At 38.8% G+C, this 13,548-nt stretch overlaps 1 protein-coding gene across 1 annotated transcript in view; it reads right to left on the bottom strand.

Moving 5' to 3' along the window:
* The window catches only part of LOC102871467 (microtubule-actin cross-linking factor 1-like), a gene marked incomplete at its 3' end in the record, with an annotated part of 301,457 nt that overhangs the window by 265,063 nt on the left and 22,846 nt on the right, over nucleotides 1-13,548 (bottom strand). Inside the window, 1 exon segment of the mRNA XM_006886487.1 lies at nucleotides 10,791-10,852. Within this exon segment, the coding sequence (XP_006886549.1) occupies nucleotides 10,791-10,852 (62 nt within the window).

Below are 13,548 nucleotides of genomic sequence, written 5' to 3'. Positions count from 1 at the left end.
GACTGTGGAGCCAAGCAAACTAAAGCTGTGAACAATCTCAATCTCTTCACCATCCATCCTGATGCTGCCAATTGGTCCAGTGGTGAGAATCTGTCATTAATAGAATGTGAAATACAATAAGGGAGCTCTGGTGGCCTAGTGGTAAGAAGCTGTGCTGCAACTTCAAAGCCATGCAGTTCAAATCCACAAGCTGCTTCGCAGGAGAAAGATGGGTAAACTCCTTTCATGTAATTTACTGCACCTGAAAAACTGCTCAAGGATCTGCAATGAGTTGACTCAGTGGCACACAATAACAACAATAATTATGACAAACTCAAATTCACTGTCATTGCTCTTCCTCAACTCTCATCCCATCTTGTTCAAGACCTCAGAATCATGATGGCCAAGTGGAGGGAAAAGTGAATGTGCGACGTGAAGCATAAAATAGGAAAGATGACTCAGAGGTGCAAGTAAATATTAGCATGTGCACCCCAATCACCACAGCGGCAAGCGGAGAGAATGCCATAGGCTGGGATGCTGATACAAATTTGACTGCATGCTCCTGTCTAAAACTTCTGTCTCAAGGGATCTAGAACTTCTATCATTTGATTGCCACGAACACCTCTGAGAGGCCCACCTTCCTCTTTGAGACCAGGCCCTTTTTGATCTGTTGCCTTAGTGCTATGATATTCTGGAGTAACTCTGCTGGGTTGTGATTGGATGTAATGTGCACAATAATTCACCTCTTCCGCTGCCTTAGCTGAAAAAACAATTAAAAAAAATCACTGTCATAAAGTGGATTCCAATTCACAGTAACCCTCTATGTTTCTGTGGCTGTAAATCTTAATAAAATAAAAAAAAAAAAAAAAAAGATTGTATTTCTCCCATGAAGCCACTAGTGGATTCTAACTGCTGGAAACATGAAGCCTTTTGGTTAGCAGCACAGCATGCTACAGGCTATCCGACCAGAGCCCCTAACATAGAGGATACTGAAAAGAGTAACAACAACAAAAAACAACAGCAAAAATCAGCTGCTAGAGTTGATTCTAATTGTCTATCTCTCTCCCATGGAGCCACTGTTGGATTTTAACCATTGACGTTTTGGTTAGCAGCCCAATACAGAAACCATTACACTACCACGAGTCCCTGTAAAGAAAAAAAGGGACAGTCAAATGTAAAGCTTCACAATATGGCTCTGAGAACTCCTTCTGAACATTTCAGCTAAGTGTCACACCTAAGTGTATTAATCTTCTTTGGTGATGCAGTCTGTAGAGAGTTGAACTGGTAACCCAAAGGCTGTGCTTTTCTTGCAGTACGATCCACCAGCAGCTCTGCAGGACAAAGATGGGCAATTTCCTTCCAAGAAATTTACAGCCTTGGACCCCACAGGAGGATTAGCTATGAGTCAGTTCCAACTCAACAGCAATGAGAGTATGAGAGAGGAAGAGAGGGGTATCAATGTAGAAGGAGCCCAAGTGGTGCAGTAGTTAAAATGCTTGGCTAATCTTAAGGTTAGTTAAACTCACCAGCTGCTCCATGGGGGAACCATGTGGCAGCCTGCTTCCCAAAAGATTTACAGTGTCTGAAACCCTCTGAGGCAATTCTGCTCTGTCTATGGAGTTACTATTAGTCAGAATCAACTCCATGGCAGCACATGTGGTTTTCTGTTTCTTTATACATTGTATGGTCACCTCATTAATTATCCCATCCTCTGCTTCTGGATATGTATTTCCAGTCTTTTGTTACTGCAAACAATGCAGTAAAGGACATCCTGTACATTTCTCCTGGCTTTTCTCTCTACTGCTTCTATAGATTTATTATCAAAAGTCTTTGAACGAGAGGAGTGAACTGGGGGGGAGGGGAGGGTTGGGTGGGGAGAGAAGTGCAGCAATGAATGAATGGAAATCCAAAATCTCTGTAAATGCTCATTAAAATTATTTTAAAAAATCATAATTAAAAAAGAAAAACCTTGGGGGGAAAAGTAAACAATACTACATAAAAAAAGGTGTAATATTAAAAGTCAATACAAGAACTGTCTTTGCCAAGTATGGAATTAAATCAATGTGCTTTTAATATAAAAAAAAAGTCTTTGAACCTGTTCATTCTGGTCCAATTCCCTGTTGAAAATTTACATCTACATCTTAGATAATACTGAATCAGGTTCCATTTTAACAACCTACATTTTCTATATTCATAAGAATCACCTGGGGATCTTTATGAGTCACCGAAAGATCTTGTTATAGTGTGGATTCTGCCTCAATAAATCAGTAAAAGGCAAATTTTCAGCAAAGGGTTGAACTGGAATGATCTGGTTAAAAGTCTTGAAAGAAAGAGTCCAACGGACTAAGCATCCATAGGAAATTTTAGAAGAAATCAAGCAAAGCCACAAGTGTCCAGAAATCATCAATAGGATGTTTCTTCCTAACAAATAATCATACTATTCTGTATACAAATAAGAATGTTTTTAACAAGGCCTTAGGTTTGTACGCCATGTGAAAAATCAGTCTAAATCAGTGAATGTCTACAAAGAAAATACACAATGTCCAACAAAAACATTAAAAGGTATTGGCCAGGATGAAATCAGAACCCTCAAATGCTGCTGGTGAGAACGTTCAGTGTGCAGTTGCCGTGAAAATCTGTCTGACAGCTCCTTAAAAGGTGAAACCCAGAGCTTAGCACATGACCCAGCAATTCTACCCCATGGGTAAATATGGACCGAGAATTAAAAACATGTCCACACTACACTCTGATGAATGTTCACAGCAGCATTATTCATAACAGTCCAAATTCTCACTGACTGATGAACGGATAAACAAAACATGGCATATCCACATAACAAATTATTATTCAGCAATCAAAAGAAATTGAACACTGACACACACCACAACATGGATAAACTTTGAAAACATTATGCTAAGTTACAAAAGGTCATGTATTATATGATTCCATGTATACTAGATACATTCAGAACAGGCAAATCTATAAAAACACAAGTTTAGTAGTAGCCTCGGGTTGAGGATGAGGACGTTGAAGAGCTAGGGGAGATGGTACGGGGTGCACAAGGTTTTTTTGGAAACAAAGATAATGTTCTAAAATTAACTGTGATAGTTGCACAATGAAAAGGTGCTGAAATGCACATTTTAAAAGAATGATTGAATGAATTTTAAGTTCTCGACACATACATGCACGAATCTACATTGTCATCAAGTAGATTTCAATGCAGTTTTCAAGGTTAGACCTTTTTATGGATGTTGACTGCCTCATTTTTCCCCATGCAGCAGCTGTTGGGTTTGAACTGTTAACTTTTCAATTAGCAGTAAAGTATTTTCATCACTTTGCCAAGAAGGCACTTTGTGGTATGAAAATTCTCCATAAAACAGTTAAATAATAATCAGTTACTTACTAAATTTTGAAAGACCAAAGCCATCTTAACGCAAGTCAATTCTCTGTAATCTCAATACCTTCAATTCTCTGTAATCTCAATACCTAGGGTGACTTAAAGCCAATTTAAAAAGAGCTCCCCCAATTTTGTTAATGTTTCCTCTGTCTGTCTGTCTGTCTCTCTAAGCAGAAGAATGAAACTATTTTTAAGTGTTTGGAAAGTGAATCTGGGAATAAAGACATCAGAATCTTGGAACAGAGAGTGTTGGGGGCTTAGTAGTAAGGAGTTTTGCTGCCAACCCAAAGGCAGGCAGATGAATCCACCAGCTTCTCTGCTGAAGAAAGATGGGTAATCTCTTCTCTTCAAGTCAGCTAGGAGTGGGTTTTGACTCAATGTCACATAACAAAAGCAACAACTCTATCAAATGTCTCTGATAATTTCTCTGACAAATGGGTCTAGAACACTGTCTCCTGACCCTTAGATTCATGTTCTCTCCTGTCACTGATTTTTCTATGATGCCTGAAGGATCAAAGTGATATATTATCAATATTATTAAGTAATAAGAGAACTCTTCCAAAAAGAGCCAATGATTGTTATAAAGTATTCTGTGAGCTCTACAGAACATATGACCCAGAAAAACTTTTCTCAGAGTCTGCTAAAAGGAAACATATGCAGTTCAATTTCCTTCCTTTAAATTATATTGAAAAACAATATATAGGGCAAAAGTGAAAATAGATAATTTAGTTTCATCTACAGGGATGCAAAGATAAACCTGGTAACTTCTGATGGAAGACTCATCAACAACCTATTAATGCAGACGGCACAACCTTGCTCAAAGTGAGGAGGACTTGACGGCTTGCTGCAGATCAAAAACTGCATCTTTCAATATGGATTACATCTCAACATAAAGAAAACAGAAGTCTTCACCACTGGGCCAGTAGACAACACTGTGATATATGGAGAAAAGATAGGAATTGTCCATGATTTCATTTGACTTGAGCCCACAATCAACAATCTTGGAACTAGCAGTAAGGAAATGAAGAGATGTGTTGCACTGGAAACATCTGCAGACAGGGACCTCTCCCAAAGTGCTGAGGAGCAAGGATGTCAGTTTAAAGACTAAAGTGAACTTGATTTAAGCTATGGTCTATTCAATGCATGCATCTCAGAGCAGGACAGTGAATATCATATACATCTCAGAGCAGGGCAGTGAATAAAGATGATAGAAGACTTGCCTTAGAGTTGTGACGCTAGAGAACTAAATACACATGATGTGAAAAAGAGTACATTTAGTACTCTCCTTCAGCAGAGTACTGTCAAGAGAATCAATGTTTCTTGAAGAAAGTACAGCCAGGGTGCTCCTTAGAGGGAGGGATGAGGAAATCTTGTCTCACATATTTTGGACATGTTGCTTGGAGATGTCAGTCCTTCGAAAAGCACATGATAATCAAAAAAGTAGAGGGTCAATGAAGGAGGGTAAGACTCTCAACGAGATGGACAAAGTGGCTTGATTTCAAATGTGGCAGAGAGGATGTGAGTGGCACAGAATAGGGCAGGGTTCAGATCTGTCGTTCATGGAGTCACTTTGAGTCATAGTCAACACAAGACACATAACAATAAGCTATAAGAGGTGACATTTCATATTGATTCATTGGCCAAGTTTATCTTCAAGAAAAAGCCAAAAATATAGTAATTCTAGGTTTTTTTTTTACTCCAGGAAGACCTGTGCTCATTGAGTAAGCACAGAGGCTAGAATTCCTGCCAAAAGAAGCTGAGTAAGAGAGTGAAGTATAAGGCTTTTTGCAGATAAGATTTCTATCATCTTTGTGTTTTGTGAACTTTCTAAGCTTTGAAGGAATCTAACAGTAGTACCAGTCAACATGCCTAACAAAGATTCTCTGATGACGATGGTTCTAAAATCCACAAAAGAGAGCTTGCTTGCTTGGTTTATTTATTCCATTTTCTACTAGTATATTTACAAAATTCTAATACATGGTTTTTAAGAACAAATTCTTTCCATTTCCCTCCACCCCCCACGCAAAAAAATTTACAAGCACAAGATTAATGCCCCCCTCCCCCTGCACATCCTCATCCCTCTGCTTCCAACCTCTCCTACCTCTCCTGGATCTATACGCACTCTACAATAATAGTTTTATATAATATTTATCCTTGTGGGACTGAGTTAGTTCACTTGGCATAATGCTAAGGGAGCTTTAATTAATATGTGGGCCCTTAAGGCAGAAGGAAGAGAGAATCCAGAGAAAAGCCCAAGTCTGAATGTACACTTAAGCTTTTTAGTGGGGACCGAGATACAGTAAAATCAAGCTCTGAAAAACCAGGTCCAGGGAGATACAGTCACAAACTATAGTCACCATATGGTCACACTTAGGCAACAAAGGCAACACTCTTCTCCTCAGCAGTCAACCAGCATTATTTTGTCAATCTCTTAAACACCTCTGACATTTCCCACAGAAATGAATAAGCAAAGAGGTGTGAAAGTCCACACAGTGTTTAGGGAGCAGTGAATTGTCTCGTTCAGTTATAGCAGAGGCTTACACAGGAGACAGAGCTTGGAAACATTAGAGCTATCCAGTGTTCAAATAGAGAACCTCAAACAAAGAAGAGTTTGAGAGTATTAGTAAAAATGCAGAGTTTGACATTTTGTGCTGGTACATCTGATATTCTTAACTAAAACTACAAGAAGCTCAGTGGCTTCCAGACTGCGTACCTGAATAAAAATGCAAGGAATTATTCCATCGGCATGATTAATATCGGCCTTTCCTTTCTGCCTGCTAGCCTCTGGTCAATAGAAACTGGCTGGGATAACATTTCTCCTCCTCTGTAGAACTGATGCCCTGGTAGCTCCATCTCACCCATTATGAAGTTCTCTTTTTAGGAAATGTACTTTATTTGTAATCAGTGACTAGGAACGCAGCACAGATAATTTACATATGACATGACTAAAAAATGTTAACTTTTCTTTGTGATGCTTCCTGCATACAAGCAGAACTCTTGGGTTTGTCATCAGTTTGTACTCTTAATTAGGCTGTTTGTCTATTTTTTGGTGTTTATGTTCTCAATCAATCTCTTTTAAAATTGGATCAACAGTGTTCTTCCCTAATAAAGACTCATTAATTACGTTATTCTAGAATACAGAATTATCTCCAGAAAAAGAAAAATATTTCATAAGTAAGGTTTATTTCTCAGATAAATCTAGAACTTGAGAAGCTTGGTAATTTTTTTTTTTTAATCTTATTTCAATCTACCTGCTAGTGGCAACATTAATCCAACTGTGTGGAGAACAAAGGATGCTACATATATTGATTCCTAAATTCCAGTGCAAAGTTCACAGAATTCCAGAGTGATGCTTCTGTTTAGCAATGAATCTCCTGAAATGTCCCATGATGACAAAATGACAGGGCTAGGAGCTTGAGAAGAGATGAAAAATAGCCATGGATTGAAGTAAAGCTTTGGCAAGTCTCCAATTTCTAACAATGTGGTGGTGTGTTCCTCTATTCTCTCCCTCCCTGGGCCTCCCGTCATCACACAGCACCACGGCAGGGATCCAACAGGCAGCACTAGTTATAAATGTGAAGCAGGGAACCAAGCTTCCTATTCAAAAGCAAAGTTTAGGGCAAAAGCTTGAGTTAAAATAAATTTAGCTCTTCCAGTTGTTTGAGACAAATAGGAAAACAGAATAATATTGAGGCATGTTTACTAGCGGGAAGGGAGGGAGGGAGGGATGGGGAAGGGAGATTGTGGCAAGATTCATGATTGGGCCTTAGTTCCATTTTACACTAGCTGTTTGATTTTGGCCAAGTCACTTCATCCCTCTAGTTCTCACTCTTGTTACTAATAAACAAATTTAAGAAAATAAAGTACCATTAATTTCTACCATGTTTACATAAGAATCAAGTCAAATAATCATTCTGTGATGTATAAAGCACTATCAAAATACTACTTACTTAGCATAAAATACGTACTGGGCATGATTTCCTGTATCTCTAGTGATACATCTCAGAGAAAGTAACATAATTTAGTACCAGAGAAGACATGAACACACAAGGCCTCTCTTCAAAACAGTATGGTATGGAACAGAGAGGGAGTGGGAATTAGTCTAAAGAACGGGAGCCAGAGCTCCAAGGAAGATGATATTGGAGCTAGACCTTGTAGAATAAGTGAGTGATGCCTAGTCAGAGGAGAGCAGAACATACATTCTAGGGACAAAGAAATGACTAAGCAAAGGGATGTGAAAGTACACATTGTTCAGGGAGCAGTGAGCGGTCTTATGTGGCAACAGGACAGAATGCATTAAGTGGGAGCGCATAGAAATGGACATGTAGGTTAGTAAGTTGTAGAAGATTCTATATTATGATGGTTTAGTATGATCCAATAAGAAGCAACAGGTTACCAATGAGAGAATTTACAACGGGAATTGAAAGTTTTTCTCTCCCTCTCCTTTCCTTCTTTGTTCTAACACTGGAAGAAATAAGAAACAGCACCTACTTTTAAGTTACAATCTAGCAAACAGTTACAGAATGAGTATAAATGTTACAGATACTAAAGAAATGTACATAAGGAGTTTAGTGAGAGCAAAAAGAAAAAGAGTGAAAAAAAGTCCCCAGTTCTACAAGGGGACTCAGGAAAAGGTTTATAGTGAGATACCACAATCCTGGCAAAAAGAGTTGGGAAAAATATTCAAAGTAAAGGGAACCAGTATGAGAAAAGATAGTCATAAAACAGCGTGGCACAGAGTTTGGCAAGAAAGGATTTTAACACTGTTAATTTAGGAAAGGAAGCAAAATCCAGGAACAAACTACATAGATTAAAAGTACAGAATGCTCTAGACTTTCGGTTGCCTGGATTATAAAATTTCAATTCTAGCTCTTTCTAGTAGTCTGACCATGAACAAATACCTTTATTTCTCTTCTTCTTTATTAATAAAATGATGTCAGTTCTATTAGGGAGCTCTGGTAAGAGTTCTAATAGGGAGCTGGGCTGCCAACCCACGAGCTGGTAGCTCAAATCCACTAGCTACTCCGTGGGAGAAAGACAGGCAATCTCATTGTGTGCAATTTACTGCCTCTGAGAACCCACTGGAGGATCATCTACAAACAGATTTTTACTTAATGGTATGTAACAAAAACAACAATATTCTATTAACACTAATTAATAATAATACTTATAACATAATGGTTAAAATGAAAGTACCCCTGCAAAGCACTCATGGTGCGTCTGACTTGCAGTAACCACTCAATAAACCACTACTGTCAATAACATTGTTATTATAGAAAGTCTTATTAGGAAAATACAGTGGTCTAGGTAAAGAAAGCTGAAGCTCTGGATTACAGTGAAGTACTATGGATGAAAAGGAAAAGAAAGACACAAAAAAACTTTCCTAGAGGAAAGTGAGAGAACATATAACAAAGGAGAGATTTAGAAAGTACTGAATCCAATATGACGTTAATGACAGATGGGTGTATGAATGAAAATATTTAGCAATGTGGGATGTGTTCATCATCGGATGTGCCAGGGTAACATCCAGTAAACTAGTAGAAACGGAAATCTCTGGTTTAGGAAAGAACACAGGAGAAATGTCCTATCATTGCGTCTTTATCCACATCAAGTAGTCTAGAAATTGGACTCACCCACAGTCTGCATGAAAGGAGTGTGGCATAAGGGGCCATGTCTGACTTACAAAGTCACTTTCTGCCCATAATTTGTTGGGACTATTCAACAACATAGATGGATGACTGACATATGGAACAAAAAAAAAGTCAAGCAATAGGTTCTCTGTGTTTGTACCTTTAGGACCACAGTTTCAGGGGTTCATATCACCATTTCAAAGATACTCATGACAGCTCACACATAAGCAATGGGAGAAGTTCAGGTATATTAATTAGGATTAAGACACATAAGTAAATCTATATAAAGGCTCTGGTAGCCTAGTGGCAAGAAGCTGTGCTGCAATCCTTAAGACATGCAAGTTGTGACACAGGGTCACTCACTATGTATCTGAACCAATTAGATGGCCCATAACAAAAGTAACAAACTTTTGGACAGAAAGGAAAATTCCTGGCAGAGGGCTGATCTGGAACAAATCAGTTCTAAGCCTTTGGATATTACAATTAAGAGGTTAATATTGAGCTAATATGGATCTGTAAGAATCAATTGAGAATCTTGCTAAAATATAGATTATAATTCAGTATAGTGGCGAAAAGCTGTGTTGAAATCTCAAAGGCACACAGTTCTAATCCACCAGCTGCTCCACGGGAGAAAAATGGGCAGTCTCCTCCCATGAGATCAACTGCTTCTGAAAATCCATTGAAGGGTTAGCTATGGGTCAGTTCTGAATCAATGGTACACGACAACAACATACCTAGAGTACTTAGTAAAGGAGACAAGGATTGGCACAGTGGCTGCAACAACACTTCACACAACAACTAAAAAGACAGCCCAGGACCCAGCATAGTTGTGACGCAGCGTCACTCACTATTTGTCTGAACCAATTAGATGGCCCATAACAAAAGCAACAAACTTTTGGACAGAAAGGAAAATTCTTAGCAGAGGGCCGATCTGGAACAAATCAGTTCTAAGTTCTGGTCTATAAGCCCAGAACCCCAAGGATGGCTGGTTAGAGAACCAGCAACAAGGCTTTCCTCTCAGAACTCATAGAGTCTTCCCCTAGAGCTAGTACTCTACATGAATCAGACTCTGTCCTCAAAAATATGAAGCAACGGACAAACAAGCAAACAAAAATCCCCTGTTCATTAAAGTCACCCACTTGTAGAATTCCTGTTATAGCAGCTCTAAGGCACGAAAACTACCTGCAAGGTAAATACAAAGCAGCTGACGTGGAGTAGATTTCAACTCACAGTGATTCTGTCGGACAGGGTTGAATTGCTTTACGGGTATCCAAAGCTCTTTAAATCTTTTAGAAAACAGGCTGCCATATCTTTTGCTCAGAACTGCTGACCTTTTCTATGAGTAGCCAAGCTGTTCACCAGTAAGGAACTGGAGGATACATGTGTGAAAATCCATTGACGTTTACTTTTAACATTAACTTTTAACTTAAAGGAGAGAACAAAATACCCTCTGCCCCTGATCTTCACAGATCAGACTGAAAAAGAAAAAGCCTTATAAAATAATTTGTAAAGATAAGAGGGAATCCCAGGAATCATCCTCTGTTATCATCAGCCTAAACTTCCTGTGGTAATGGAAGACATTACTGCTCATATGAGGAAACTGACCAGGAAGTTTCCATGCTGTATATCCATGTTATTTAAAAAAAAAAAAAAAAAGAAAGAAAGAAAGGGGGGAAAGGGCCTTGTGTATCTTCCATAGACTTAAGACATGGAATGAACTCTGAACCTGAATCAAATTACAAGCAGCAAGAACTGCCAGAGCAGCACATATAAAGAAGTCTCACCTTCATCAAGTGCTTGTTGACCCACTTGGTGAATGTTTTCTTCTGAACTCGGTCCCGTTCATCTGTAAGGAAACAAAGAGAAGGAATTGCTTTTTTTTTTGCTGTCCAGGCAATAAGTTCCCTGACCCTTGTACTTGCCCCTGGTGCCAGTTTCTCCAGGATCCCTTAAAAGGGTTGTCTTTCCCCATACACAGTGATAGTATGTTTCTTATCATTATGGGAGATTTATATATCTGAAACTCCCCCCATAATGTTGATTATATTGTCATTTCAATGATTAAATAGTCACATACCTCAGAAATGAAATCATAACTAAGTCTTTAGCATCATGATTCTCTAGGAAAGCAGAGTGAACACATACACATGTGTGCACACACACTAACTCAAAAAGCCACACTTATAAATACCCCCAAAAGAACAGGTAGAACAGTCCTTTGGCATCACCACTCTAAAGATAAAAAAGGCATTGTTGTTGTGGAGTATGACTCATAGTGACCCTATGGGAAAAAAGATCAGAACCCTTTTCTATCCTGCGCCATCCTCAAACTTCCTGGCACACAAGAGCCCACTGCAGCAGTCACCAGGTCAACCAGGTCAGTCCTTTGCTGACCATCTACCCTTCCCAGCATCATGGCCCTCTCCAAGGAAAAGCCCTTATTAGCAACATGCCTTCTTATCATCCTTGGCTCCAAAGAGTACTCTGGCTGAACCCTCTTCAAGACATATTTGTTCTTTTGGCCATCCAGGGGATGTTCAGTGCTCTTCCCTAACACCATAATTCAAAGGCATTAATTCTTCTTCTGTCATCCCTATTCATTGTCTAGCTCTCAGATGCATTGCAAATAATCAGAAAAATCATGGTCTGAATCAGACACACCCTAGTCCTCAAACTGACATCATTACTCCTCAATAATTTCAAGAGGTCCCTAACTACAGACTTTCCCAGTGTAATGTGTCTTCTTATTTTCTGTTAGTACCAAAGGTGTTAATTGTAGCTCAAAGTAAGATGAAGTTGTTGACAGTTTCAATCTCTTCTCCATCCATCATGATATTGTCTATCAGCCCAGTGGTAAGAATCTTTGTTTTTTAGACATTGAGATGCAATCCGTATTTAAGATTGTGCATTCCCTGATCCTGCACAATAAGTACTTCAAGTCCGCCTCACATTCAGCAAGTAAAGCTGTGTCATCTGCATAATGCAAATTATTGATGAGTCTCCCTTTAATCCTGATGCCACGTTCCAATATTGCAGTGGTTAAAATCACACTTTTCAAGCATGAATGTGCATGATCGATGCTATTCCCTTCATTCCCCATCACTTCTCTCATTCTCATTTTTTTTTCACAAGCTACTAAGGAGTCAAAAACTCCCAAAATTATCTAGTTAACACATTGCTGCAAATGATGGCATGGTTATCAATTTAAAAGTGTGCGGCAATGTGTTAACATCCACTGAACATAACTTACTTCTCCTCTTCCTTCTCCTAAGTCTTGTAAAGGCCTATTCCTTTGTAAGCAAACTCTCCTTCATTCTAAAATTTTTTTTCACCTCTTCACTGTAACAAAAACATGACTCAATAACTCAACAATGACTGCTCTACACAGGCCCTAACCTTACCTTCTCCATTCCTGCTAATTCTCCAAAGTCACTTCCAGGTTGCTGATCCTTTAGCTTCATTCCCCCTTATTTATGTAAAGCCCATGCTATCCTCATATACCGTAATGGGGTTCAGATAAGCTGCAGTGTTGTTGACTAGTCCCTCCTGTTTCTACCTTTCTATATGGTAAATCTTAATTTTCTCTGACAATTTGGTTCACATTCTTTCCATATGTACTTTTCCATCTGACATTATCAAAACACTTATGATGACACTACCTGGTGTGAGGGACTCAAAGTGCAATGCTCTTCACTTCAATTCAAGTCCAAAAGTCATGTCACCATATCTTCACTCCCTCAATCTAGTAACAGTCTAGTTACCAATTACCTTTCTCAGTCTCTCTTACTCCTAAATATTATCCACTATTGTCTCAGTGCATGCTAGGAAACATTTTGATATTGTGGACATTATGAAAGAAAAATCCTTAGTTGTTCCCAAAAAGTTAAGAACAGCTTCTGTATTCTCCCAGATGCTCTAATCTACTTCCATGGTTTCAAATGTAACCATACTCATCTTTGTGTATATAGAGATATAGCTAAATTAGAATTTATTAATTAGTATAAAATTCTATTTCATACATTAACATATATTCATTTACATTGAAGTTATGTTGTTGCTGTTGTTATATGCCATCGAGTCAAGCATGACTCATAGTGACCCTATGTAAAACAGATCTGAATCTTGTCCTATCCTGTGCCATCCTCATCTCTGATACATTTGAGCCGACTGGTGCAGTCATGGTGTCAATCCATCTGGTTGAAGGTCTTCTCTTTCACTAACTCTCCACCTTTCCAATCATAGTGTATTCCAAGGAAAAGCCTCTCCTAGCAACCTGTCCAAAGTATGTTAGACAAAGCTTCACCACCTTTGCCTCCAGGGAGCACTCTGCCTGCACCTTTTCCAAAACATATGGGGGTTTTTTTGGCAGTCCATGGGTTATTCATTATTATTCTCCAACACTACAATTCCATTCTTCTTCTGTCATCCTTATTTACTATAGCAAGTAACTGAAAAGACCATGGCTGGAATCAGGTACACCTTAGTCTTCAAACTGGCAACACTGCTCTTCAGCATTTTGGAGAGATCCCTGACACTGAGCTT

Source organism: Elephantulus edwardii, unplaced genomic scaffold (assembly GCF_000299155.1).
Source record: "Elephantulus edwardii isolate Elephantulus edwardi_28Jun2011 unplaced genomic scaffold, EleEdw1.0 scaffold00049, whole genome shotgun sequence".
NCBI lineage: Eukaryota > Metazoa > Chordata > Mammalia > Macroscelidea > Macroscelididae > Elephantulus > Elephantulus edwardii.
This window is presented reverse-complemented; position numbering and strand designations above follow the sequence as displayed.